This window comes from Adiantum capillus-veneris, chromosome 5 (genome assembly GCF_014529385.1).
Source record: "Adiantum capillus-veneris isolate H3 chromosome 5, ASM1452938v2, whole genome shotgun sequence".
NCBI classification, from domain to species: Eukaryota; Viridiplantae; Streptophyta; class Polypodiopsida; order Polypodiales; family Pteridaceae; genus Adiantum; species Adiantum capillus-veneris.
In genome coordinates this window covers 65078686-65105640 of record NC_140935.1, presented here as the reverse complement: position 1 = coordinate 65105640, position 26955 = coordinate 65078686, and the positions used below count along the sequence as shown (strand labels likewise).

General features: G+C 45.2%; 1 protein-coding gene across 1 annotated transcript in view; it reads right to left on the bottom strand.

The window, feature by feature from the left end:
* Window positions 1–26955, bottom strand: part of LOC147457446 (dynein regulatory complex subunit 7-like) — a 318156-nt gene that overhangs the window by 226366 nt on the left and 64835 nt on the right. The window contains exons 5-8 of the mRNA XM_086512336.1: window positions 22298–22548; window positions 22062–22155; window positions 20218–20345; window positions 20028–20143 (exon numbers count right to left, since the gene is read on the bottom strand). Of these exons, the coding sequence (XP_086368462.1) occupies window positions 20028–20143; window positions 20218–20345; window positions 22062–22155; window positions 22298–22548 (589 nt within the window). The remainder of the gene's footprint in view (window positions 1–20027; window positions 20144–20217; window positions 20346–22061; window positions 22156–22297; window positions 22549–26955) is intronic.

Below are 26955 nucleotides of genomic sequence, written 5' to 3'. Positions count from 1 at the left end.
ACTGTCCATCCTATCCCTGTAGGACTCGTGTCCACTGTCACAATGACAGGTCTCTCACATGCATAGTCTCCCTTTCTCAAGGTTAGCGATGAAAGAAGTAGCTTCTTTAGCTTTCTCATGGCTTTTGTGTGCTCTTCTTCCCATCGAAACTTTTGATTCTTTCTCGGCAACCTATAAAGAGGATCTGCTACATCTGCATAATGTGGTATCCAAAAAAGATAGAAGACGCAAGAATCAAGAAATCTTCGAACTTCAATTATAGTTGTACATGGCATCCATCTTTTTTGGACAAGGCCTTCTACCATACGGACCACACATATGCCCCACAATCAACACTTCATTAACTCCAAATACAGATTTTTGTCCTGACACGGTAAGATTAACTTCTTCCAGCCTTGACAAAATCTTCTCACAACCTTTGATATGGTCTGTAACAAACTTGTGACACCCCCTTGAATCCATAGCTTCATCTTTGTCTTTGTCCTCACATCCTTTGATGGGCACATTGACGAGCGCAAAGCGCGACACGCACCTCGACCGCCAGGAGCCGATGCACGCCGCGAGCTGGCCACGGTGAAGCGAACAGGGGGCACCACCTAGCTTTGAGCGGCTAGGACGGAGACAACAGTGATTGGAAATATACAGACTCTACAGAGAGAGAGAGAGAGAGAGAGAGAGAGAGAGAGAGAGAGAGAGAGAGAGAGAGAGAGAATATGACAGGTGATGAAAACCCTCAGGGTGAAAGGGAGAACTATTTTCTTGCAATATTTACAACAACCTTATTTCTGGCGAGGCGGCAATCATGGTGATAGAGAGATAGAGGGAGAGATAGTGAGCCTACTAGTGTATTCTCTAGAGATGACTCACGGACCCAGAGACCTTGCTAACATGAGTGTGTGTGTGTCGACCATTGGAATCAGATGTAGACATAACTTCTTTAAATGGTGTAAGTTCCCAAAGAAAATCGCTACACTAAGTCCCCTCTCTCGTGATGCAAATGTTGCCAATCCCCACTCCCACCAAAATACTACCGAGTGCTCACCTCTGATGAAACTGCACACCCCCTCGATAGTGACCTCTCAGTGCCTTTTTATAGGTGCTGGCTGCTTTAGATTAGGGTAATCTGATTAGATTAGAGTTCATTTCAAGGGAGACAAAGCAAGGCGGTGGGTCCTGGATGGTTGACTCTTGCTTTGTCTTGGGAAATATTATAAAGGAAAACTCCTAGGTGGGCCTTTGTGGCCATCACCTAGAGAGAGGTGATAATTTACAAATTGGGATTTTTTACAAGATATGGTTTCAAACTGGGAAAAATGATGACAACCTACGGATTTTACTGAAGAGGGCGTCGTGGATGCGATGCAGGTGAACGGCGGCCTAGCTGGTGCGTCAGTGTAGCGCATTCGTCATTTTCGGGGTCGGCCGGGGCATGCCTTCGACGTCTTTTCTTGTTTCAGTGTTGGCGGCGCACGACTTGACCATCCTTTTTTTGTTGATGACGACGATTCCTTCGTTTTTTATTATTTTTTTCAGTGTGTACGTATATACGTGCGCGTGTATGTGTATATTTATACTCGTGCGTGCTATGTGAGTGCCCTCGTGAGCGCGTATATGTATGGGTGTATGTATGTGGGGTTATGTGAGTGTGTTTTTTTTTATTTATGAAAAACGCTCTGAGTGTGTGTGCGCATTGCTCAGGATTGTGTGTATGTATGGAGCGGGTGTATGTGAGTATGAATGAGTGTGCGTGGGAACGAGAGAGTATATAGTTATTTATATATATATTTTTTATTTTTTTTTTATATTTTTTTCGGTTGCCTGCTCTGGAGAACGTGAGGAGGGTGTGTAAGTGAGGGCGAGATGGTGTGTGTGTGTGTGTGTGTGTGTGTGTTAGAGAGAGCCTTCCCGCTGCTCAAGATGCCTTGAAGTTGAGGACACCGTGCCACACTTATTGTGGTGTTGTCGTCACTCCAGAGCCTTTATTCGGCAAGTGTCGACTGCACTTCGACTACTTTTTCCTTCCGGCTCTTTTCACAGACGATTTTCGCTTTTTGGGGTGATTCGGTCACCACAATCTCACTTTGCGATCTTCTTCACTTGGGCCAGATTTTGGACTATGTGGGTCATCTGGCATCATAGGAACTCCTTAATGTTCCAGGGCACTTTTGTTGAGCCCTTTCCCTATTTCAAATTATCTCTTGGTCAAGCGCTGCATTTTGCCTATGACACTGGAGACATCACTCTTGATGCCTACAGGATTTACTTTGGCTGTTCCTAGCCTTCAGAGCCTCATAGTGCTCAGTCTTTTGTATCCCTTTCTTTTCGTGGGTTTTCCTCGCTTGAGGTTTCCCACTTGTAAATTAATCAAAGCAGATTTACAAAAAAAAAAAGTGTGTTAGAAAGAGAGAGAGAGAGAGAGAGTTTTTTACCCTGCTGCGTCTTCGGGCTTGTCTGACGAGAAGAGCGCGACACAGAGAGATAGGGCGGGAGGGAGAAGGTGAGGTATGGAGGGTGTGGATGAGAGAGAGAGAGAGAGAGAGAGAGAGAGAGCTCGGTGCTGGCGGGCTTGAATCAGAGAGGGAGAGAGAGAGTAAGTGGAGGGAGAGAGGCTTATTGCGGGCTGTGGTGACACAACGAGAGAGAGAGAGAGAGAGGGCGGGGTGAGGTGGCGAGGGAGGGAGAAGGTGAGGGAGTGGGTGTGGATAAGAGAGAGAGAGAGAGAGAGAGAGTTTCTTGCACCTTCGGGCCTGAACCGGGAGCGAGAGAGAGAAAGAGAGAGAGAGAGAGAGTGGTTGTCTGCCCATGGCCGACAAAGAGCGAGGGAAGGGAGTAAGGTCAACGAGCAGCAGGCCAAGGAGATATTGAAGGGGTGAGGGGTGTGTGGGTGAGAATGTAAGGGTGTGTGTGTGGTTGTAGAGGGAGAGAGTTTTTTTTTTTTTGCGCTTGCATGGGCTGTCCCGACGCAGAGAGCGAGGGAGAGAGAGGGAGTTGTAGATGGCCGAGAGGGGAGAGAGGGAAGAAGGAGGTGTGTAGGGAAAACGAGAGAGAGAGAGAGAGAGAGAGAGAGAGAGAGAGAGAGAGAGAGAGAGAGATAGATAGATAGATAGATTTTATTATCGTCCTCGGAGGTCAAATATGACCTATGGGACCAAAGTTACATGTGATGTAGTATGTGTATGGCTGATGAGTGACTCTCGATGCTCCAAAATTGTAGTGATGATAGTCGCAATGGAGAGCCCACATTTTGGCTGGGAGAGGAAAGTGTGTAGGTCTAAGTTATGGCTGAATATGTGAGAGAAGCAAGTTCGGATGTGATCAAAAGCTGAGCACTCTAGTAGTGTGTGGTACTCAGACTCTCGAACTTGCAGTGAGCATAATGTGCACAATCGATTTGACTCTTCTCCATTGCCCCAACGCCCTATCTCGCATCGAAGGAAATGGGAGCTAAGCCGAATTGCTGCGATAGTGCGTATCGCGGACAAGGGAATAGGCTCAAGCATGTAAGTGTGAGTACGGTTTCCTCTCTCAGCGAAGAACATGGTTTTGTAGTTGGGGGCAATATAGGTGGTGTAATGTATGAAGCGTGACCCACCGGATTTCTCCCAAGCCGTAATACATTGGCGTTGTAGAAAAGCTTCATTCACTTGAGAGTCAATTGAAGCATCATGTAGCAAGTGTAATGCATCCCATCTCCCAAACCACTTCTTTATGTCTTGCATCCATCCCGTGCTCAAGATCTTACTTTTATGCGTCTTTTGAACTTTTTTGCTTGCTTCCCATGCAATTGTAGGAAGTCGATGTGAGGGGTTTTGACGCATCTTTATCATGTACTCCACAACCCTTTCCATGCCCATAACCTCAATTGGAAGAGATCCCGACTCAAGAAGTAAGAGCATATATGGTGTTTGTGTCTTAACTTGGAGAAAGTTTGTAAGAAAACGCTTTTGGACATTCTCAAACTCTTTCCAAGTAGACTTTGAGATACTCCCGCCCCACACTTCAACTCCATAAAGAAGAACCGGTGTCACCAATGCATCAAAAAGATACTTCTTGAGAGCCCAACACTTGATGTTTCCCGCATTACACATGTTCTCAAATGCATAATATGCTCTCTTTCCCGCTTCCAAACGACGCATAGCACATTCATGCCACTTGTGATTGGATGGAACCTCAAGGCCAAGGTACTTAAAGCTCTCAACAACTTCAAGTGTCTCGTTGTTGTACATAATGCATGGCTTCTCCTTATGGTTGGTTTTCACAAGCATAACCTTTGTTTTGGATTCATTTACAATCAGCCCACTATGCAAGCAAAAGTTCTCAAGGACAACCATAAGCTTTTGTGCATCTTCTAAAGTGTGTGCTAGAAGCACTACATCATCCGCATACAACAAAAGCATGATTACCGCATTGCAAATAGTGACCTCTTTAATGCCTTCTTCTTGCATAAAGTCAAGTACCATTTGTTCCAATTGATCGATGCATAGACCAAAGAGAGTTGGTGACAATGGACATCCTTGTTTAACCCCAATAGTGCTTACAAAAATTTCTGAAATTTCTCTTCCCATGCGCAATTGACAAATCACCTTCTCATAGATTCGAGAAACCGCAAGCATAAACTCACTTGGCACTTGGAGTTCTTCCATGCTTCTCCACAAATTGTTACGTGGAATCATATCAAAGGCTTTCTTAAAGTCCACAAAACAACAATACAATCGCTTGTCTTTCAACCGACTTTCCTCCATGAGAACACGAAGAGTGACAAGATGATCAATGGTGCTATGGCATCGACGAAAACCCGCTTGTCCCTTTGCACGCTTGTCATTCTCTTCAGCCCAATCACTCAATTTCATCTCCATTATGCACCCAAACAACTTTGCCATAAGAGACCCAATCATTATAGTCCGGTAGTTGCTTACATTCTTTACATCCCCTCCTTTATGCAAAGGCTTAACCCAATTAGTACTCCAATCATAAGGCATACCATGTTGAAGTGCAAGGTTGAACATATCACACATCCACTCATGGGTAAAATCTCCCGTCCATTTGATCATCTCCGGCTTGATACCTTGAAGATCTCCCGCTTTGCGAGTGGCCAACTTTTCAAGCCCACCGCATACATCCTCAATAGTAAAAAAAGACGGCATACATGGGAGTGAACCATAAAATGGCATTTTTTCAGTATTTTCTTGCTCATATAATTGCCTACAATGTGTGTACATATCCACTAGACTCAAGTTACCAAAATTCTCAACCCGCTTGCCTCTCAAGTTTCTCCAAAATCTTCCACATGCATGTGCCTTTTCTTGGACTTGAAATTCTTGTTGCTTTACTTCCCATCTTCTTCTCTTCTTTTGAATCAATGCCTTGTATGTACGCAAATGACTTTGATAGTTGTCTTTGTCCATAGTTGCATCAAGCTTTATCAAGGACTTTCGAGCATCTTGACATTCTTTATCAAACCACCTTTTGCGTGATCTATCTTTGTGGATACCATGGAGATGCTTTATGGCAAAGCATTCTTCCGCACAAGAACAAATAGCTTTCTTGAAAGCTTCCCATTTAGTTTCCAATGGTGTATCACATTGAAGCTTTGTCATCCATAATTTTTGCTCAACCATTTCAATGTACATTGGTGCCCGTTTGAAATCCATACATAGTGATAACTTCTCTTTCCTTTGGCTGAGATTATCATGCTTAGTTGCTTCTCCACATGAAAGGTCAATACATAAGGTGCGATGGTCGGATTCCGGGGTCCATTGACCAAACATAAAACTCTTTATGCGATACATGATGGCTTCAGAGAGTAGCATATAGTCAATCACACTATCCCCATTATGTCTTCTACATGTAAATCCATTGGTTCCACTCCACAAAGATACACCATTGGCAATGAGCATACCCGTGCTATTACACATGTGTAAAAGTAACTTTCCATAGTGATCCGGCTCTTTCTCATCCATTGAAGTACGATCATACAAGTGAACTTCCTCCAACTCCCTTGAAATGTATGGCATATCAAATTGTTGAGTATCATGTTGCAATGTTTTTGTGCGAGCATTCATATCCCCAAATACAATAACATCACCTTCACCTTTGAAATAAGCAATGTCCTCTTCCAAATCAGAAAATGGTTGATCTCTATCCATGAAAGCATAAAAGGGAGAATCATGATGAAGAATGTAGCAACCGGCTACAAAAATGGGTGCTCTTTTTGGTGTCATAATTTTCAGCCATACATAACGTTTGTACTTGTCATCTTTCACAATTGATACAAAATCTTCCAATCCTTTCTTAACCATACATGCTAACCCTCCTTGTCCTCTTCGTTGCTTGAGATTCTTTGACCACATCAATGAATGTACATTGTAATCCTCCAAGCCGTTAATCCTTTGTGTATCATGCTCCCAAGTTTCAACAAGAAGTACAACATCGGCTTTGCTTGTTAGTTCATCAATGCCAACCCCCGCATTCCATGGGTATCCATTACAATTCCAAAAGCATATTTTCAATTGTAACTCGGTCTCATAGGTCACGCATCCCTATTTGCTTGAGAGACTTGCCTCCTCCTTGGGCACATTTTCTTCATGAGAGATCTCCTTGTTTTTATTATTCTTTTCCTCATATGCCTTGCGACGCATATTTTGTTGCTTAATAGTGCGATCTTCACATACAAAACATTTTGTATCCCTCAAATAGATCCAACTATTATCAAGGATAATCTTTCGCTTGGTCTCATCCGGCATGGTGCATACAATTGGTCGTTCTCCCGAGCGAGGAGCTCCTTGCTTCCCCACTCTATGTGCTCCATAGACCATAACTCCGGACATGCCAAAGTGGGTTTTGAAGAAATCTTCAATAACAATGGCAAGAGAAGGAGGTGTCTCTAACTTCTCTTCGGGAATTCCACGAATAACAATGTTCTTGGAACGTCGCTCTCGTTCCTTCAACTCCTCCACATCCACATTCTCAACATTCTTTGTTTGAACCATAGCTTGCATGAGTGAGGAATTAGAAACCACATTGCTACCACATACATCAGCCCAAGACTTGTTTGTGCATACATTTTTCATGTCGCATACATCCCGGCTCATAGTGTCAAATTTCTCCTCTTTCAATACATGGTCATGCTCTACTTTGCTCATCCGCTCCTTCAAAGCATTCAAGTCCACAAGAGAGCGTTTACATTCCTTGACTTCCTCTTCAAGTTGCATCAAACGTGTTGTTTGCATCTCAAGTGTCCTCTTGAGATTCTCATTCTCAACCACAAGTACCCTTAGTGTGCCATTCTCCATTGCAAGTGCTCGTAAGTCTTCGCCTTGTTTGTTTACGGTCTCTTGCAATGATACCAAGTACGCCATGATCATGGTTTCCGATGTCGTTGGTTGGGTGGTTGTGTTGCTATCTCCATACTTAGGAGATTTTGGATCATTTTCCACAATGGTTGTGGACCTTGTTGAAGAAGAAGAACCCTTGCGAGTGCCGGAAGACATTGTATGTAAAATAGGAGATGAGAATCAATTTTGTTGAACCTGTTCACTTCGGAAATGCTGCTACAGAAACGCCTTCCATAACTCTGAAAATTTCTGTCTTTACATCAATGCGTAGAGGACTTCGTGCTCTTCGATTGAGGCTATAGATCACCCAAATCGGAGTTCGGATGAAGAAGTTATGATCAAAAGAGTGGACTGCTGTCTACTAGGTTAAAAAACGGCTGCACTGAGAGAGAGAGAGAGAGAGAGAGAGAGAGAGAGAGATTCCATGCCCGTGGGGCCGCTTACTCAGAGAGAGAGAGAGAGAGAGAGAGAGAGAGAGCAAATCGATGGAGAGAGAGAGAGAGAGAGAGAGAGAGAGAGAGAGAGAGAGAGAGAGAATATGACGGCGGCACGCCGGTGGCAAGAAAACAAGAGGGAGAGAAAGGGAGGGGAGAGTGTGGACGAGAGGGGAGAGGGAAAGGGTGATATGGTGGCCCGCCGGGCAGGGGTATGGACGAGCGAGGATGCGTGAGAGAGAGAGAGAGAGAGAGAGAGAGAGAGAGAGAAAATTTGTAAAAGCGTGGCAGCCCGCCAGTGGAAAATAATAAAAAAACAATGGCAGCTTGTTTTATGCGCCCATTGGGCCAAGCGATGCAGAAGCAGGATAAGAGAGAGAGCTTGTTGGCGGAGCCGAGCAGGAGAGAGAGAGGCTTCTGTCTTCTGGCAATAATGGAGAGAGGTGTGGCCAAATTGGTGGCGGACCGCCAGTGGTTATGCATAGAGAGGTGGTGAATGTTAAAAAAAACTCTCTTTATTTTATCGTTACTCTTGGTAATGCACTCTCCCCTTCTTGGGGTTTGGTTCTCGCGGCCGTGGTTTCGAAAACTGGCCGTCATTAGCCCTCCTCTTTTGGCTAGAGGCATTCATGTCTCTAGCCCTGACTTTGATTCTTCTTCAGCTGATCTGTAGGATCCGATATCGAGTTGCCTTCTGAACTAGCCATTCCATTTGTCCATTGGTGAGATTTCTGGGACATGCATGAATCTGCAACCGGTCCAGCTGATAGCCTATTCCTTGGAATAGTGTCGGTTGATTAAATAGGAAGCCCATGGCTTCTAGAACTTCGTGCCAGTGTCCTCATGGATCCCAAGTGAAGAATAGGATCGTTATTTGCAGTGTCCGAACAATAAAATTTGCATGCCAAATAGGACCAAATTTGTAACCACCAGTAGCGAGAGAAGAAATGAGCATCTTGGCTCCTGCAAAGACAGAACTGAAAATTATGACTCCCAAGAATGTGCCAAGAATCCACCATATATGGCTGCCTTGTTGCTGTGGTGAGCTCCGGTTGTCTTCAAAATCTTGCGTACTGCCGTGATTGGAAAAACCTGCAAGCATGTCATGCTTCTCTTGGATGTGCTCAAACATGTCAGCTGTCTTTTCTGATGTTGATAGTAAGCCACCTACCTTGCGGCTTAAATACAAGCGTAATCCACTTATCTCTCTCCAAAGAGAGGATGCACTATTTGTAAAAAATTGCACCAAATGGGGAATGAGGTCTTCATTCTTGCATTCTATCAGCCATTTGTCTATCCATGGTTCCTTAACTTTGATCTCCATGTTGATCTTTCCTCTATATGTTCTAGTGGTTAACCATAACCATAGGTCTGATGCATCCCATGCAAACACAATGCTGCGTTGTGGAGTCGTCTGGAACATCCTTAAAAGGTTGGCAACATGTTGATCATCAAACTTACTCTGAACACCCTCGGATAAACTAGAGGCATTACCCATCTCCAAGTTTATAACACCTTTTAGTAGACTAGAGGCATTACCCATCTCTAAATCTATGACACTACACAATAAAGTCTTGCTCGGCTGCCAAGCCTTTGGAGCAATATCCAACTCCAAACCTTAATTCATACTTACCTCTTTGTCATGGTCCTCTCGTTACTGTTCTTGGTCCATGCTGGTGCACTGGCTTCTGTTTTCAAAGTTCTCCCCTTTGCTTGATATGTTGTCCATCTTCTGCAAAGCCTTGCTAGCAGGCTCGTCTTCCTCTTCTCTTGTATCTTCCATGCTCTTTGCATTCCTCTTACTCTGACGAGGCTTGATCAACACTTTACACCTTCTTACCCTTACTGCCCAATGCTGTCGATTGATCGCTTTGGTGTCTATTTCATCCAAGGTTAGAGATGTACTAGCATTTGTAACACAATTTTCTTGACTTACCCCCTTCACTGGGGTAGCATCTTTTGATTTTTTAACCTCTTGTTCCACTGCTTCAGTCCTTTGAACCAACTTCTCGCTTGATCCTTCTTCTGTTATCTTCATCTTGACCTCTTCTGCAAGACCAATGACACTTGGTGTGTGGGTACCAATTGGTGGTGGGCGTAGGATGAGTGTAAGTGGTGATTGTGGTAGTGGTTGCATCGGTAGCTGTAGGACTTGAACTGGTAGGACTAGCTGTGGTTGCACGGAGAGAGAGAGAGAGAGAGAGAGAGAGAGAGAGAGAGAGAGAGAGAGAGAGAATGACCTCGGTGCTGGCGGGCTTGAACCAGAGAGGGAGAGAGAAAGTGGAGGGAGAGAGGCTTACTGCGAGCTGTGGTGACACAGCGAGAGAGAGAGAGAGGGAGGGGGCGGGGTGAGGTGGCAAGGGAGGGAGAAGGTGAGGGAGTGGGTGAGTGGGTGTGGATAAGAGAGAGAGAGAGAGAGAGAGAGAGAGAGAGAGTTTCTTGCGCCTTCGGGCCTGAACCGGGAGCGAGAGAGAGAAAGAGTGAGAGAGAGAGAGAGAGAGAGAGAGAGAGAGAGAGAGAGAGAGAGAGAGAGAGAGAGAGAGTGGCTGCCTGCGCATGGCGGACAGAGAGCAAGGGAAGGGGGTAAGGTCAACGAGCAGCGGGCCAGGGAGAGATTGCAGGGGTGAGGGGTGTGTGGGTGAGAGTGTAAGGTGTGTGTGTGTGTGGTTGTAGAGGGGGAGAGAGTTTTTTTTTTTTTGCACCCTCATGGGCTGTCCTGACACAGAGAACGAGCGAGAGAGAGGGAGTTGTAGATGGCCGAGAGGGGAGATAGCGAAAGAGGGAAGAAGGAGGTGTGTAGGGAAAACGAGAGAGAGAGAGAGAGAGAGAGAGAGAGAGAGAGAGAGAGAGAGAGAGAGTGAGATATTCTATTCCATGCCCGCGGGGCCGCTTACTCAGAGAGAGAGAGAGAGAGTGTGAGCAAATGGATGGAGAGAGAGAGAGAGAGAGAGAGAGAGAGAGAGAGAGAGAGAGAGAATATGACGGTGGCCTGCCGGTGGGAAGAAAACAAGAGGGAGAGAGAGAAAGGAAGAGTGAGGTCGAGGGAGTGTGGACGAGAGGGGAGAGGGCGAGGGTGATATGGCGGCCCACCGGGCAGGGATATGGACGAGCGAGGATAGGTAAGAGAGAGAGAGAGAGAGAGAGAGAGAGAGAGAGAGAGAGAGAGAATAATTATAATGAAAGAAAGAGAGAGAAAATTTGTAAAAGCGTGGCAATCCGCCAGTGGAAAATAATAAAAAAAACAATGGCAGCTTGTTTTATGCGCCCATTGGGCCACGCGATGCAGAAGCAGGATAAGAGAGAGAGAGCTTGTTGGCGGAGCCGAGCAGGAGAGAGAGAGAGGCTTCTGTCTTCTGGCGATAATGGAGAGAGGTGTGGCCAAATTGGTGGCGAACCGCCGGTGGTTAAGCATAGAGGGGTGGTGAATGTTTAAAAAAACTCTCTTTTTTTTATCGTTTCTCTTGGTAATGCACTCTCCCCTTCTTGGGGTTTGGTTCTCGCGGCCGTGGTTTCGAAAACCGGCCGTCAACATCATCAAGAAATGGCATTGTGATTTGAGGTATAAAGTCACGTAGAACCTTGTTCATCCCATTCGTCATATGTGCAACTGAATTTGTTGCTCCTTGAGGTAAGGTTCACACCTTACCAGTCCCAAAGTTGTTTTCATAGTTGTCAGGTCTCTACTTAGCTGAAATTGATCCTACCCTGAACAAAGATCCCCCATTGAGTAAATTGACCTTCCTGCAAAGTTCAAACGCCTCTGTAAATTCATCCACTATAGGTCTTGTACCCACATTCCTGATGGTAACCTTGTTTACAGGTTGCATATCTTGTATGAATCGCAAAGCTCCATTCTCTTGCTGACACTTGAGCTCTTCTAGTTCGTGCTTAATCTGTTCCAATGCCTCATGATTTGGAGGCTTCTCTTGTCTAAGAGAGAAGGACCTCTCCTCTTGAAGAGCTCGCTGTAACTTTAGGGCTTCCAATTCCCTGCGTAAAGAAGTTAAAGGATTAGCAGAACTACCTTCCGAGAACACAGAGGGAGTATCTATGTGAGGAGAGTTGTTGAACAGCTTCCTAGCCCCCTCTATCCTAGTAGCAGCTGCGATGAACTCCTCGAGAGTGGCGTCAGGTTGGAGACTCTCTCGGAGTTTTTGCTGAGAAGTTTTGGGAAGCGCCTTCTCCACCCACTTTTTAACCATGAATTCACCGGGTTGTTGGGGAAGCTTGGCCACCAGCGACTTAGTTTTAGTCATAAGCTCTGCAAAAGTCTCCTCTGGCTTGAGCACCGTGTTGGCCAACTCATCCAACACCTTCTCCTGGTAGTCACCCGGCCTGAACGCTGCACAGAACTGCTGTCTTAAGGCTGCCCAAGTTGCAAAATGGTCCTCTGCAAATTGGCTGTACCATTTATCTGCTAGGCCATCCAAGGTGGATGAAAATAGTACCAAATAAGCATCTTCTCTGTTCAGACAACGTCCCCTACAGAGAGATACAAATCTTCTTGCATGGTCGTCAACATCTTCTGAAGAAAACCCTTTGAAGGTAGGGAACTTGATGTTTACCTTGGCCAAAACACTAGCTAGTGGCTCCATGATTCCTTGCAGAGCCTGTTGCTCTATAGCTTGCTATATCAGAATAGGAGAGAGCTTTACTGGAGAAGGTGATCGGGAAGATGGGGAACCTGATGAAGGAATGGGTGATGTGGTATGTGGAGGTATAGGTGATGAGGTTGAAGGATTTCTACAAGGTGTCAAAGGTCGTCTTTTGTGATAGTATTCAGAGGGCTCAATAGTGCGCTTTGAGGCTCGACTGACCTCCTTGTATGTGTCATGGAGTGACCACCAGTCCAACCAAGCTTGGGGCAAGAAAACTTGTGACAGGTCTAGACTCCACCAGACCAGACCAGACCAGACCAGACCAGACCAGACCAGGTAAGTGACTAGACCCGGCTGGACCAGGGACGAGGAGGACTAGGCCAGGGTCGAGGAGGTCTAGACCAGGGACAAGGACAGGTTGGACCAGGGCGAGAGAGGACTAGACCAGTTGGACCAGGCGAGAGGGGACTAGACCAGTTGGACTAGGCGAGAGGAGAACAGTGCAAGGCCAGGTTGGCGAAGGTAGGCGAAGCTAGATAAACCTAACTAGCTTCAAGATTTGCCCCTCACAGAATGAGATTTCAGTTGAGGTCCCACCGTGATCGCCAAAATGAGAGCACCTGTAGTGCGGATAATGTGTCGTGCTCTCTACAGTGTGGGTGTCCCTCAGTGCAATGTGCGTGACAATCTCACTCAAACAAATGGGAACTCTCTCAAACAGAAAGAAACACAGAAACAATGGATAACAACAGAGACACAACAGTGGTACATAACATGTGGACTCCACTAGCTCAAAAACCATGTACAGACTCTGGCGTGGCAGCACACTCAGCTCCAGCCCAGGACTCACAGGTACAAATGGGGTGTCGAGGCTCAGATGTGCAGGGACGATGAAGCAGTGCTCTGTGTAAGACTCGCTACCTCGACGATGCTAGACCAAAGGTGAAGAAGATGATCCCGATGACCAACCGCTACTACTCCTATGTACCACCATAAAGAGCCACCAACGGCTCATAAATGTCAGCCATGTGGTGACCTGGCCACGAGGTCCACTAGACCACCGTCGGTAGGTACCTGCCACATGTCACTCCTGAGACCAGCGGGTCCGTCCAGTGTGAACCACACCAAGCGTAACCAACTGTCCAACTGTCTGTCCTGTGAAGTGACACTATAGCCCTGCTACAACCATCATCCAAGACCTTTGTTTCTATGCGAACGGCTGTGATGTATGGCTGCCCAAGGATAAGAGGATAGGTAGACATCTCCTGCACAAAGAAGTTTTGCTCATCCGTCACATTACCAATCGCCACTTTCACATTTGGACAAGCCCCATACAGCTCTCCCGATGGGTTATTTGCAGCTCTAATCATCCACCCATGGTCTGTGTCTATCGGCCACTTACCCTTCATGTAAAGACTCTTAGACATTAGATTGATCTCAGAGCCATGATCTATCAATGCAACATATGGCTCCTCAAGATCACCCACCTTGACTAAGGTTTTTGTTGTAGCTCTTGCCCAATGACTTTTGGAGTAGTGGCTTTTATAGGAGGCTTCATCATCATCATCATCATCTGCAAATCTAGCATGTGCATCTCTTCGAGAAGGCTGGTAGCATCCTACCACACTTTCATCACAATCACTCTCTTAGACATATTCCATGTTCCTTAAGTGACTCCCCTTCACCTTTAGACTGTGGAGGAATAGACTCAGTGAGATTTTGCCTCTTTCTTTTTATGATATCTATAATTTCTCATGAAACTCGCGTTTAGCAATGCCAAGAACCTTACCCAAGGTAAACTCAACTTTGCTATTCAAAATCCTTTCCTCCAATACTTGCTTTAAATTTGTGGCAGCTTCAATGTCAGATTGTAGTTTGTATGTAGGGCCTTTTGCTTTAGCTTTTCCTTGCTCTTTCTTCTTCCATGTAGATGTCTCCTCCATAGGAATCTCAAGAGAGGAGACACCTGTGGTGGAGCCTCATAAGAAGGTCCTGGATCCTTTCTTCCTCCGGCTCTTGTAACCCTCTTTGAAGTAGAAGAACCTACATCTCCATTCTCACGTCTACGCTTCTCTTCCACAATTGCTTCATTGTTACAACATTTTGCAAGATAGGCATGCACTGATAAAGAGTCCACAGGGTCATCCCAACCTGTTGTATGGCGTATGCAATCACTAGCTTCATGTAATATTTGTTTAGTTACCTTCCCTTTTTCAATTGAGGCTACTGCATATGGCCACAAGCTATCAACCTCTCAAAAGCATCTGGAGTAGACTTTAACGCTTTCTTTGGAATGAGCTCTATCTTAGCCCCATTGGTAGCAGCCTCCACTACAGAAATAGCATGACTGGTCGCCATATCCTCCACTAACTTTCGCATGCCTCCTTTCCCAAAGTTAGTTCCTAATGGCATACCTGTCTCCCGCAGATGGATCTTGCCATCCTTAAAAAACACAAGGTCTCGTTTTAAGACATCACTGAAGCTATCACAATCCCTTCTGCCATGGTCTGTGCCATCACACCATATGTATCTGTGCACAAAACCTTCTTTGCTTTGGGATTTTTGTCCTGCAGGTTGTCCTTTCTCTTCAAGCCTTGTTAGCTTTAACTCCATTTCTCGCATGCCCTTAACAAGCTCATCAAGCATTGAATTATCACCTTTTGGACTCACAACAGTAGGCTTTGGTAGATCTCTGACGTGCTAGGAGGAGAGGTAGTACCATCCATCATCTTGTCCTTACGACGTCGCCTCTTAGCAAGCATTGAGACTGCGTCTTCAACCTCTTTCCACTCAGCCTTAAGACCCTATTCTGTATTCTTGTCTTCAAGGCGTAGCTCTAGCTTTTCTTGGAGCTCAGAACCTGCAGCTTGAAGGAACAGATCAGTCTTTTCACTATCCAAAGTCTTTTCACTATCCAAAGTAGCCCGCTCTGTTCCTGACAGTTGAGCATAGCACCGCTCAAACTCTTTCAACAATTCGTTGATAGAAAGTCCTTCTTTTGGCTTTGCAACCCATTCCAAGAAGGTCCTTTTTCTAACCCTTTGAGAGTCTTCCATGAAGTATTCCTCCTTTAGGGCTAATTTGAATTGCTCCCAACCTTTTCCATGCTCCTCCCTGATTCCCCTTACATGGTCTCTAATCTCGGGGACCACAACAAGCTCAAAACAACGAATCATGTCAACCTCTGGAACCCGTTGTAGCTCCATCCTTTACATAACCACGAAGAAACTTTGTGATATCTTTCCCTTCAAAATGATCCATTTTGTTCACAATAGCTTGAAGGGCTTTGGTTGCTGACACCTCCCTTCTTTCTGCAGCCTGTTGTTCTTGCATAAACATGGCGAATGCTTGAAACATTTGCATTGTGCCTTGATCAAAACGCATGCCTTTTTGCTCTTGCTGATCCATAGCTTTAATTATTTGTAATTAAACCTTTCAAAACAAGTATTTGAACCCCCACCCCAGCTACTTCGCGTCGGGTTCACCAGAAATGTCGGAATGTGTGCGGTCTAGCTAGGAAGGTGTAAAACCTCTGGCTGTGAGAATTCGTGATGAGAGTCACAAACCCTTTGTGAAAAAGCGTTTGTGGAGAATCACCAACCCTCTTTCTAAAGGGTGACAAAAAGTCCAAGAGCGTTCATGACAGCAAAGTCACAAACCCTTTTCCTATCGTGCTTGGAGTCTGCTTGTTTTCGTAGTCGAGATTATGATGAGAGGATCACCAAATCACATTCAATTTCACTTTAAAAGACCATTTAAAAACACTAAAGTTTCAGCCATGAAACCTCAATGCTCATACAGGCACAATCTCAATCAAAACCCAAACCTCTTTCATGGTATCATGTAGCCTCGCCCCAAATTACATAGTCGTTAACATCAAACAGTTGAAAGGAATGCTCGAGCTCCACCTTCACGACGACAATTTTCTGATTTTGCAGAGATTTATGAGCTTCTAAAGTGAAGCCCACACACCCTTTTGATAAGGAAAAACCCTTATTCACTCCCTCACAAGCTCAGATACAAGATTGCGAAGAGGCGGGACTGCAGCACACATAGATTGGGCAACCATGGAAGCTATTGCACAATAGAGCAAAATTGTTGGTTTTTCCTGTAAAAAGCAGCTCTTTCTCTCTTTCCCATGGCAATATGAGCTGATGTGTCAAGTTTTGGCCCATTTTGTCACTTTGGACCAAAACTAGGTCTATTTTGACCCAAAAAATGTCATTTTTCATGCGAAAAATCCCAAACGGAATCAAAAAAATCCCTAAACTTGTGGGATCACTCGCATAAGCATAAAAAGCATAGATAAGAATCATTTTTCATCAATATACCATTTTGGGTCACTTTCCATGCAATTCTGCAACGGCGCCAGTTAGCTGCTATTTTTGGCAGTTTTTGTCCGCATCAGTCTTTACAGGCGAGATGAGTGTGCCACCATGAAACACTTGGACTATGTACATTGTTAGACCAAATTAAGCATCTTATCAAGTGGAAAAGCACGCGAATGTGCCACATCTAGGGCCACGACTCCCCGGATAGGTATGTACATGATAATGACCACAATAGACACTTCAACATATATCACAATATGTACGTGATTGCTTTTATTTGCATACCTCAAGAAGTGTCAAGAGTGAGGTGAATGTTTTTATTTCACACTATGTACGTGCCACGGCAGGATAATGCGCAGCCAGGGTTACAAGATTGTGGATTCGTTGCGCGTGCTCTCTCTGATTCTCTTACCCCAACACACACACGCTGGCGAGAATGCTTTTATGGCTGCTGCTGTGCGTAGGGAATTCACACGACAGGAGCGCAGGAGATCTAGGCAACCACACACACACACTTTCTGTTTTTTTGTAAATCGATTGATTAATTTACTAGTGGGAAACCTCAAAGAAAACCCACTGCAAAGATCATATACAAGCGGAAAAGCACAGAACTACTCAACTGTAGACAGTAGCTAAAAACATTCATATGAAAGCTGACGCATCTCTAAGGTGATATCACCAACTTCCAAAGAAAACTGTAACGATTGCAAGCCTGAAGAGAGGGAATGGGTCTGCATGAGTACGATGGAACATGTAAGCATTACGCTGACTCCACAAGGTCCAGTAAGCCCAGTATCTGACCCACATACAGAAGACCGCAAAACGTTGTAGTGTCGGGGAGAAAATGCCAAATGCCCAAAACCTTTTGTGAAAGACAACTCTAGGAAAACGGAGCCGCATACAGTCCGATACATGGCGAAGGAAGTCTCTAGTAACGCAGCAATCCCACAACAAGTGACAAATATCCTCTTCTGCAATCGAGCAACGAACGCAAGAAGAAGGAAGAATATGACGCGCCCGAAGACAAGTGCTGATGGAAAGCACTCCAAGCAAACAGCGCCAAAGAAACAGGCGCTCTTTCGAAGGCAAATGGCTTTTCCACAAGGCAGAGAGGAGCCTCCTCCACTAGAGGTCAAATTTGTGCATGCGCCAAAGGGCATTACAATGACCATCAAGCCATGGTTGTGGTAGAAGACGAGCATAAATTCGACCTACAGAAATATCTGGAAAAGGCGTGTACCGAAGGGCCCAATCAAACATGCGATCACCATCAAGCAAAGGTATTAAGTCCATCGAGACATTTAGGAGTGCAAAGCTTCTCCATCGACATCAAGCGTAATCCTTTTTTCAAAGCATGAGTCCGCCACAAATGGGACATAATGTCCGACATAAGAGAATCAAGAGATCGGCGAGGCCAATGCATCAGTGGCAAAAAGAACTGAACATATGCCAACAGGATACTCTGAACAATTCGCAGACGAACATGCAAAGGCCAAGTACATAGCTTCCATTAATGCAATTTGACATTCAAGCGTTGCATGACCCAATTCTGAGAGTGAGTAACATTCCATCCAATTGGATAACCCAAATGCCTAGTGATGACATTTGAAGACACAATCTCACCTGGCCACAACAGACTATGCCAATCACAAGAACGGAGAGGCAGAAGCTTCGATTTACAAAAGTTGACTCTAAGCCCAGCCGCAATGCCAAAAAGTTCCAATGCTTCCATAATCACCTTGACATCCGCCTGCTGATTACGGGGCATAAACAACGAATCATCAGCGTAAGCCTGGCCAACGAAAGTACGACCCCAAGGTAACCGCAGACCATGAAGACGCTAAGCAGAAGTCAAGTGATCAAGATAAGTCAACAGCGGGTGAGTAGCAATAGCATACAACAAAGCACTAAGGGGGCAGCCCTGCCTGACCGAACAACCAAGAGACCAAGATTCAATTAATTCACCTTCCAATATCCCTGAAGACGTGCTACATGCATACAAAAAATGAACCACATTGGCGAATGTAGGACCAAACCCTAAGCACGTCATCATGGCGGCAATGAAGTCCCACTGTACAGTGTCAACGGCCTTTTCAATGTCAACTTGCATAACCAACACATCTTGTTGAGTGTACTTAGCGTACTCCATGCCAATCAAAACATTAGCCAGATTATCCATAATCTAACGACGTGGAATGAAACCATATTGATCCTGATGGAGTCCTGCAAAAAGATGGTCCTTAATGCGATGCACCAGCATCTTAGCCAATATCTTATAAACCACCGGCATCAAAGTAATCGGGCACCAATGAGAAAATCGCTCACAAAGCGCTTGCTTAGGCAGCAATTAAGTAAACCTTCTTTCCAAGATAACGGCAAATCTTGTTTCTCCCATGCCGCATTAATCATGAAAAGCAGTGGATGCTCAAGAGCCTCCTAGAAGGAGAGGAAAAATTCCACAATAAGCCCATCCCGGCCAGGAGACCGCCAGCGGCCCAAAGCAAGCAACGCACTATGCAATTCTGAAGCAGAGAAGGGGTCCTTAAGGACACATGCATCTTGCGGGGATATGATCGGAGTAACAAAGGAAAGCATCAATTGACACGCATGGCAAGCAGCCAAAGATGCCTGAGAAGGAGCAGCAAACACCTGTCGATAATGCAAAACCATGGCATCCGCAAGTTCTTGCTTTGAAGAAGTCCAAACACTCGCGAAAAGCATAACCCGCTTATTGCCTGTGGAAGTCTTGAATGATGTAAACGCTTAAAGAATTGCTTCGAAGCACAGCCTTTGTCCATGAAAGCCTGTTGACAAGCACACGTCTTCCATTTAGCAAGCTTTCGCTTGTCATTACGCTGAATACACACAGAGGCTTCACATAACTCCGACATCTCAGCATTAGAGAGAGGCCGCAAATCAGCCAACTCTTGCAGTCGCTGACAAGCATGCTTCGACATCCCCTCGAGTGCACTGCATGTAATGCTTGCCATAGTCACAAATGACACTTTGCACCCTCGTAACAAAGGGATACCACACACACACACAAAAGTGCAGAAAGAGACCCAGTTTAGCCTCAACTTCTCTTTGTACACACGCATGGGCTTGAATCCCTTTCTGTGAATTTCTCATTTGTGAACCAACATGCTTTTTGAGTGAGCATTTGCAGCTGTTTATGCACGACCGTACCTCCAACACTTCAAACCTTTTAGTAGTAGGAACATGTGACCTGCTAACCAGCCAGACCTTAAGCTAGTTCCTAACTAGAAAATAGTACTTCAGACTAAGGAAAACAACATTCCATTAGGTGATCATGAAGATACATGTAATTACCTCTTATTCCCATCAAATGCAGCAGCATGGCCGTCGCGGGCTGTGGGCATACTCCCACTTGTGGATAACTTAACCCAAAGTAGAGTTCGAGAATCGATGGCATAGATCTCCTCAACCTAGCCCTCAGAAAACCACACCTCATCAGCAAAACTATTGTTTGAAGCAGAAACAAACAAGCATGCCTTGTTACCTTCACGTAGTTAGTAACACGGCCTCCAAATATGTAAGTGATTGGTCCCGCTTGAGTTACACTATAACCAGTTCTCAACAAGGGTCTTTGCCCGCTTTCATATCGAGCACAATACTTCTTATAAGAGCCTACAATTTGACCATAAGAAAAGAGAGATCCATCAGCTTCTTGCTTCAGGGGGAAAAATAAGAACACTTCATTGTTAGCCTTGCCCTAATTCAGTCTAAGTTCTATGATGCCTCAGAATGTGCCCTTCCCCTTGTGGCGATCTCAATCTTGGATCTTTTTTCACACTCCAGCATGATACTCTCAAGTGGCTCACACCCTAAATATTGCCTCTCTTTTCGAGTTGTGATGTCACACAAAGCCAGGCATTTCAGCGCCTGTCATGCATGTTTGGATTGATGGCACCTGTATATGTACAACCACAGCACATTTGTGTATGTAATATGTTGATTGGCTACTCTTAGTCACTAAAGTCCCATGCTCTTTGGGGTGTGGTGTGTTGTACTTCGACATGCCATTACATGATCCTACTCCTTTACCTGCTATTAAGAGATCATTGATGTAAATTGTGCATGCTTTTGACATAACACATTTGAAATAATGGTTTTTTCTACTCTTTTGCCTCTTGTTTCTAACATGGCTATCTATTCAAATGGTGCTTGGTTGTACAACCAGAAAGATAAGATTCATTAAACAACCAAAAGGTTATGTTAGCAGTGTGTCAATACATCCAAGAGCTTGTTAAGACCAGGAAGCCCACCTATATAAAACAGAATTCATGTGAAGGAAGAAGCAGCAGAGTTTAGCAATTAGCGTTAAACAATAATTCTAAGAAGTTCCTAAGAAACCCAAACCATCACCGTGAATTTGAAGCTATCAAAAGCATCAAGCATTCCTCCCCTGGGGGAATGACTACAACTTATTTGCAGCTTGCACATGCTATGACAGAAACATTTTTTCTGCACCGTCCTTTCAATTTGATCAGGCTCGATTGACAATTTGACACTTTGTTTCATAAAACCCATATTGTCTTCTCTTGATACTCTGAACATAATCGGTCACTGTAATGAAGTTTAATTGCATAAATGTTTGTCAGATCTTGATCAATCCTCGGATTGAGCTGGTCTTTCTGTTCATTTATTTGGGCAGTTTTGGGATGTCACAGATACTTGTGCCCTGACTTGGTCACCAATAAGGGGCCATCGGGATCACCAATAAGGTCACTCTGTAGAGCTGAAAGTGAGTGCCTATAGATGGTTGTCAGTGCAAATGCCTCAAGGAGCATTGACATGAACGCCAACAGGATGCTGATAAGAGCACCAATAAAAGCTGATCTGGTCGTCAGTAAGTGGCCTAGGAAAATGAAAGTGGTGCCAGACTGTTACAAATCTTGTAACCATTGTGAGGATAAAGAGAACTTGGCTACTCTATCGGTAGATGCACTAGAAGACTATTTTTAGGTAGTTACTGACACATTGTTGCATATCTGGCCACGGCCACCACTTTCAATCCCTTGTTTGCCTTCTACACAGAATGTAACAAGCCTCTGAGAGTCTACCATCATCTCTGTGAAAATCAAAGTATATAATGATTGGTTATTTGCCCTGATGAAGGAATCAGCCGCATCCTCTTAACTTCCAAGGAGAAATTAGGATCAATTCCAAAAAGCCACTTAGTGGTTATTTTTCAAACTTTTCATCTGGATACGTCAATCCCTTCTAAAATGAAAACTGACAAATGACTAGAAGATGGAAAACAGGCATAAATCTGTTATATTCAGTTTTTGCAGCACACTAGTAAGTACACTGCCTGCAAGCTGAGAGAAAAGTAAGTAATACCAAGAATTTGACCCTCTGGTTTTTGGCGTATCAGCTCTTCTAACTGTTGAAGCTCGTGAAGGTTACGAAGGTAATCCATAAACTTCTCAAAGCCCTGCTTGAAATTTCAACACCCAATTAGATAATGAACTTTTATTTCACCCTGTAGCATGATTTTTAAGCAAGAATGCCATAAATTTTGAAACATGCTTTCACAATTACCTCACATGCTAATAAAATGGATTGAAGCTATTAACCTGATGGTAGAATGGGCTGATGGGATCTGAGAAGGGGTTTCCACTGCAATCAAACTCTATGAGATTCTTCAGCAACCCAAGAGATGGTGGTACCTCCACCAAATGGTTTCCATGAGCATCCAAAGTGACTAGCTCTTGTAGATGTTGCAATGCCTTCGGAAGAGATGACAAAAGATTCTCACTTATGTCCAGGCGTTGCAGACTTCGTAGTGATCCCAAAGCTTCAGGCAGCTCCATAAGCCTGTTTTTAGCTGAAACACAGCATCCAATGAGAAAAAAAGAAAAAAAGAAAGAAAGAAGGCTTGTTGTAACGTCTTCTAGAGGCCAAAGTTGGCCTATGAGAGATGAGTGTATCCTCTGGCTATCCAGATAAAAGGAAAAACAGTACAAAATAAAGTGCTGCCCAAGCAAACTAGACTGGGAAGTGAGGGTAGTGCATCCATGTGTGAGGGTGATGTTGATGATGATGGATGGAGCTCTAAGTCTATGGATATGCTCAAGGAGTAGAATCATGATATGCTTGTACCTAGCTAGAGACATCCGTATCAACGCCCGTATCAACCTAGTGTAAGATTCCGTGCATGAGTGGGTATGAGGTCTGTATAGCAGCAGGCTTCAGTGTCACTTTCACAAGACACACAGTTAGTACAGTTGGTCTGGTCTGGTTCACACTGGACGGACTCTTTGGGCTGGGCAGTGACACGTGGCAGGGATACGGACGGTGGTCTAGTGGACATCGTGGCCACCACTCAGTTGGAGATAGACTTAGATGGCTGACATTTATGAGTTGTTGGTGGCTCTTATGGTGGTACAAGTGAGTAGTAGCTGTTGGGTCATCACAATCATCTTCTTCATATATGATCCGACGTCATCGTCTAGGGTAGCGAGTCTATACACAGCACATCTACACCATCCCTGCACATCTGAGCCTCGACACCCCCATTGTACCCGTGAGTTCTGGGCTGGAGCTGAGTGTGCTGCCACGCCAGATTCTGTTTCGGTTCCTTTGAGATAGTCAAGTCCATATGTTCTGGTCTGCTGTTGTGTCTTTGTGTTGATTTGCTGTTATCTATTGTTTCCTGTGTTTCCATTCTGTTTTGAGTGAGATGTCACGCACATTGCATTGAGGAGCACCCACTGTAGAGAGCACGACACACTATCCGCGCTACAGGTGCTCTCATTTTTGGCACGACCGGTGGGACCTCAATTGAAGTCTCACTCTCTATTGAGGTGCAAATCGAGGAGCTAGTTGGGTTTTACCTATCCTCGCCTACTTCGCCTTGCACAGTGCAGCCTGCTGGTCTGGTCCTCTCTCGCTCTGGTCCAACCAGCTCTCGTCCTGATCTAGTCCTTCCTCGTCCCTGGTCCATCGTCCCTGGTCCAGCCAGGTGGTCTAGTCACTCGCCCTGGTCTAGTAGAGTCTAGACCTGTGTTCAGCCAGTTAAAGGTCTTCTTGCCCAAAGCTTGGTTGGGTTTGTGGTCACTGCATGACACATACAAGGCAGTCATTAGAGCGTCAAAGCGCACTATTGAATCCTCTGAAGTACTAGGCCAGAAGACGTCAACTGTTGGTACCTAGTAGAAGTCCACCAACCTCATCACCCATACCTCCACATACGGCATCATCAATTCCTCCATCCGGTTCTACATCTTCCAAGTCACCTTCCCCAGAAAAACTCTCTCCCATTTTGTTACAGCAAGCTATTGAGAAACAGGCTCCTGAGCAAGAGGCCATGGAGGCATTGACCAGTGTTTTAGCCAAGGTAAACATCAAGTTTCCTACTTTCAAGGGACTCTCCTCAGAAGATGCAAACGACCATGCAAGGAGTTTTGTATCTCTCTGTAGAGGTCATGGTCTTAATAGACAAGATGCTTATTTGGTACTCTTTCCATCTACCTTGGATGGCTTAGCAGACAAATGGTACAGTCAATTTGCAAAGAACCATTTTGCAACTTGGGCAGCTTTAAGACAACAGTTCTGTACAGCATTCAAGCCAGGTGACTACCAGGAAAAGGTTTTGGATGAGTTGGCCAACATGGTGCTCCAGCCAAAGGAGACTTTTTCAAAACTCATGACTAAAACCAAGACTCTGGTTATCAAGCTTCCTCAACAACCAGGGGATTTTATGGTTAAGAAGTGAGTCGAGAAGGCTCTTCCCAAAACTTCCTAGCAAAAAGTACAAGAGAGTCTCCGACCTGACGCCACTCAGGAGGAGTTTGTCATGGCTGCTACTAGGATAGAAGGAGCTAGGAAGCCTTTAACCAACTCTCCTAAGGTAGAGACCCCCTCAGTGTTTTTGAAAGTCCTTCGGATCCTTTAACTTCTTTACGCAGGAAACTGGAAGCTCTAGAGTTACAGAGAGCTCTTCAAGAGGAGAGGTCCTTCTCTCTTAGACAGGAGAAGCCTGCACATCACGAGGCATTGGAACAGATCAAGTGTGAGCTAGAGGAGCTCAAGTCTCAGCAAGAGATAAGGCTATGGTCTGGTGTACCTCATGCCGCTCTCCAGGGCATCCTCCACATGAATGCCGCTTCGGGTTTACTGCCACTTTTGTGAAAAGTCTGGACATGAGGACAAGGACTGCTACTACCTCAAGGGATTGCGACAAATGCAGCAAAGTCTTGGTCCTAGGCTTCAACAAGGGCTAGCACCTGCCTCCAACATGGTTTCTCCCTGTGGCCATCCACATCACATGCCACCTTTGTTGACAGCCCCTCCTATGCAAGGTATGTAGATCACTTTTCCCTCTCAGAGCTTTTATCATACCCATGCTCCCTCATCACCTCAAAGTTTCTATGCTTCCACCTCCAACTCCATGCACCAGGAGCAAAGACAACCTTGCCCTTCGACTGGCCCATTGAATCGGCCCATTTTGTGCTACAGATGCAAGGAATATGGTCATTACCAAAGCAAATGCCCTCTGCCAGAAGGGTACCCTCCCTGCCGTCATTGCCCTGAAACGAAGAATCACCACAGTAAGGATTGCCCTAAAATTTGTGCATCCACGGCTTCGAACCCAAGTCAAAGCCAGAATGAGTTTACCTTTCGCAAGCTCAATCTGATAGCAGTTAGCACCGTTCCTCAGCCGCCCCCTTCTACCCACGTGGTTACCCCTCAAAATAAGTTGCAGTTGGTAGAGGAGCCATCAGGTGTCCTCACTCGGACCCAGAGAGCCGCTCTCGGTCTTAACATTCCAGCAAGTTCAACTCCCCCACACATTCTCACAGCAATGGATACCCTACCTTCAGCTCTTAACAAGCCATCCCCCAGTGCCATGAAAGAATCCAAATCTTTGCTCTCCGAGATTGATGAAGCTTTCTTGGAAGCAGTTTCCGATCTACATAAGATCAAGGTACCAGAGAAACCACTGGTAGAACAAGAAAAGCTTACAGTGGAGACAGTCTTGAAGAACACCTTCCAACAAGTGTCCCTCTTATGACATGCTGCGACTAGATGCGAGTTTAGAAGTGACACCCTTGCTGTTATTCAGTCACTTTACCCCAGAGCAAGTCCTAGTGGCGGGCACCTCCCAGTGCGACCATCAAAGTCCTTTATGATATCCAATCCCGTTGCTTCCCTCACTGATTATATAAGCCCTCGCCTGACAGTGTCCGTCTTGGGTCGGCAATTCTCAGGAGTGATAGTGAATGGTGGATCTAGCATCAACCTGATGCCCGAGTTCACTATGTTAGCTATAGGTCTACAGCCTACTCACCTTGCTCCCTTCACAGTTACATTGGCCGACCAACGGAAAGTCTACCCAGTGGGCATAGTGGACAATGTGCCCCTGCATGTACAAAGCTTTACTTTTAACTTGGATTTTGTTGTGATTCGTCTTCCCCAGGTTGAGGGTGGATTTCCCTTGCTCATTGGTAGACCATGGCTGCGACACACTAAAGCACTTCATGATTGGGGAAACAATGCCATGTGGATACATACTCCTAGCTCCCCGATGCAACCCATTCGCTTAGAAGGAGGCATGGATCCCGTTGTGCATCAAGTTTCTTTGTCAATGGAAACCAACCCTAAACAAGAACAGCCTACTCCACCTGACGGTTCAGATGATCTGCTGGAGTGGTTGGAAGCTACCAAGTCTATGTCTTGTTATGGAGTCTCTATTCAACCTTTGCCTTTGCCCGAGGATACAAACTCCTCCACATTTTCAGATGAAGATGAGCTCAACGAGCCGTCGAAGCCAGCAGCCAATGTAGAAGATCTATAGGAGTTCCGACACACCTCAAACTCAACCCCATCTATGTCTATGTCTGACTCTCCGACCAAACCAAAGTTATCCTCTGTGTCTGCTATACTACCCCCCACCAAGCTTCTTCAAGGCAAGTTACAACACAAAGGTCGCTTTCAAAGTGGATGCCACTCCAACGAATGGCCTCTCTTTCTACAACTAGACGCTGCAAATTCTTCACCTACAGTGCAATCTTCAGCAGTGCCCACTCAAGACCCCATAAAGGGACCAAACTTTGTAGTCCTTGAAGCCCCACCGGCACTGCTAGATCATATGCAGACTGATCAATCACATTTGCTACAGTTCGTGTCACAGCGGGTAAGATTAGACTCATTAGCAGATGTTTTTGAAAGCGCGGGGTGTCAAACTTCGGGGAAGATTAGTGCGTGTATGGCTATCTTTTACTCAGTATTT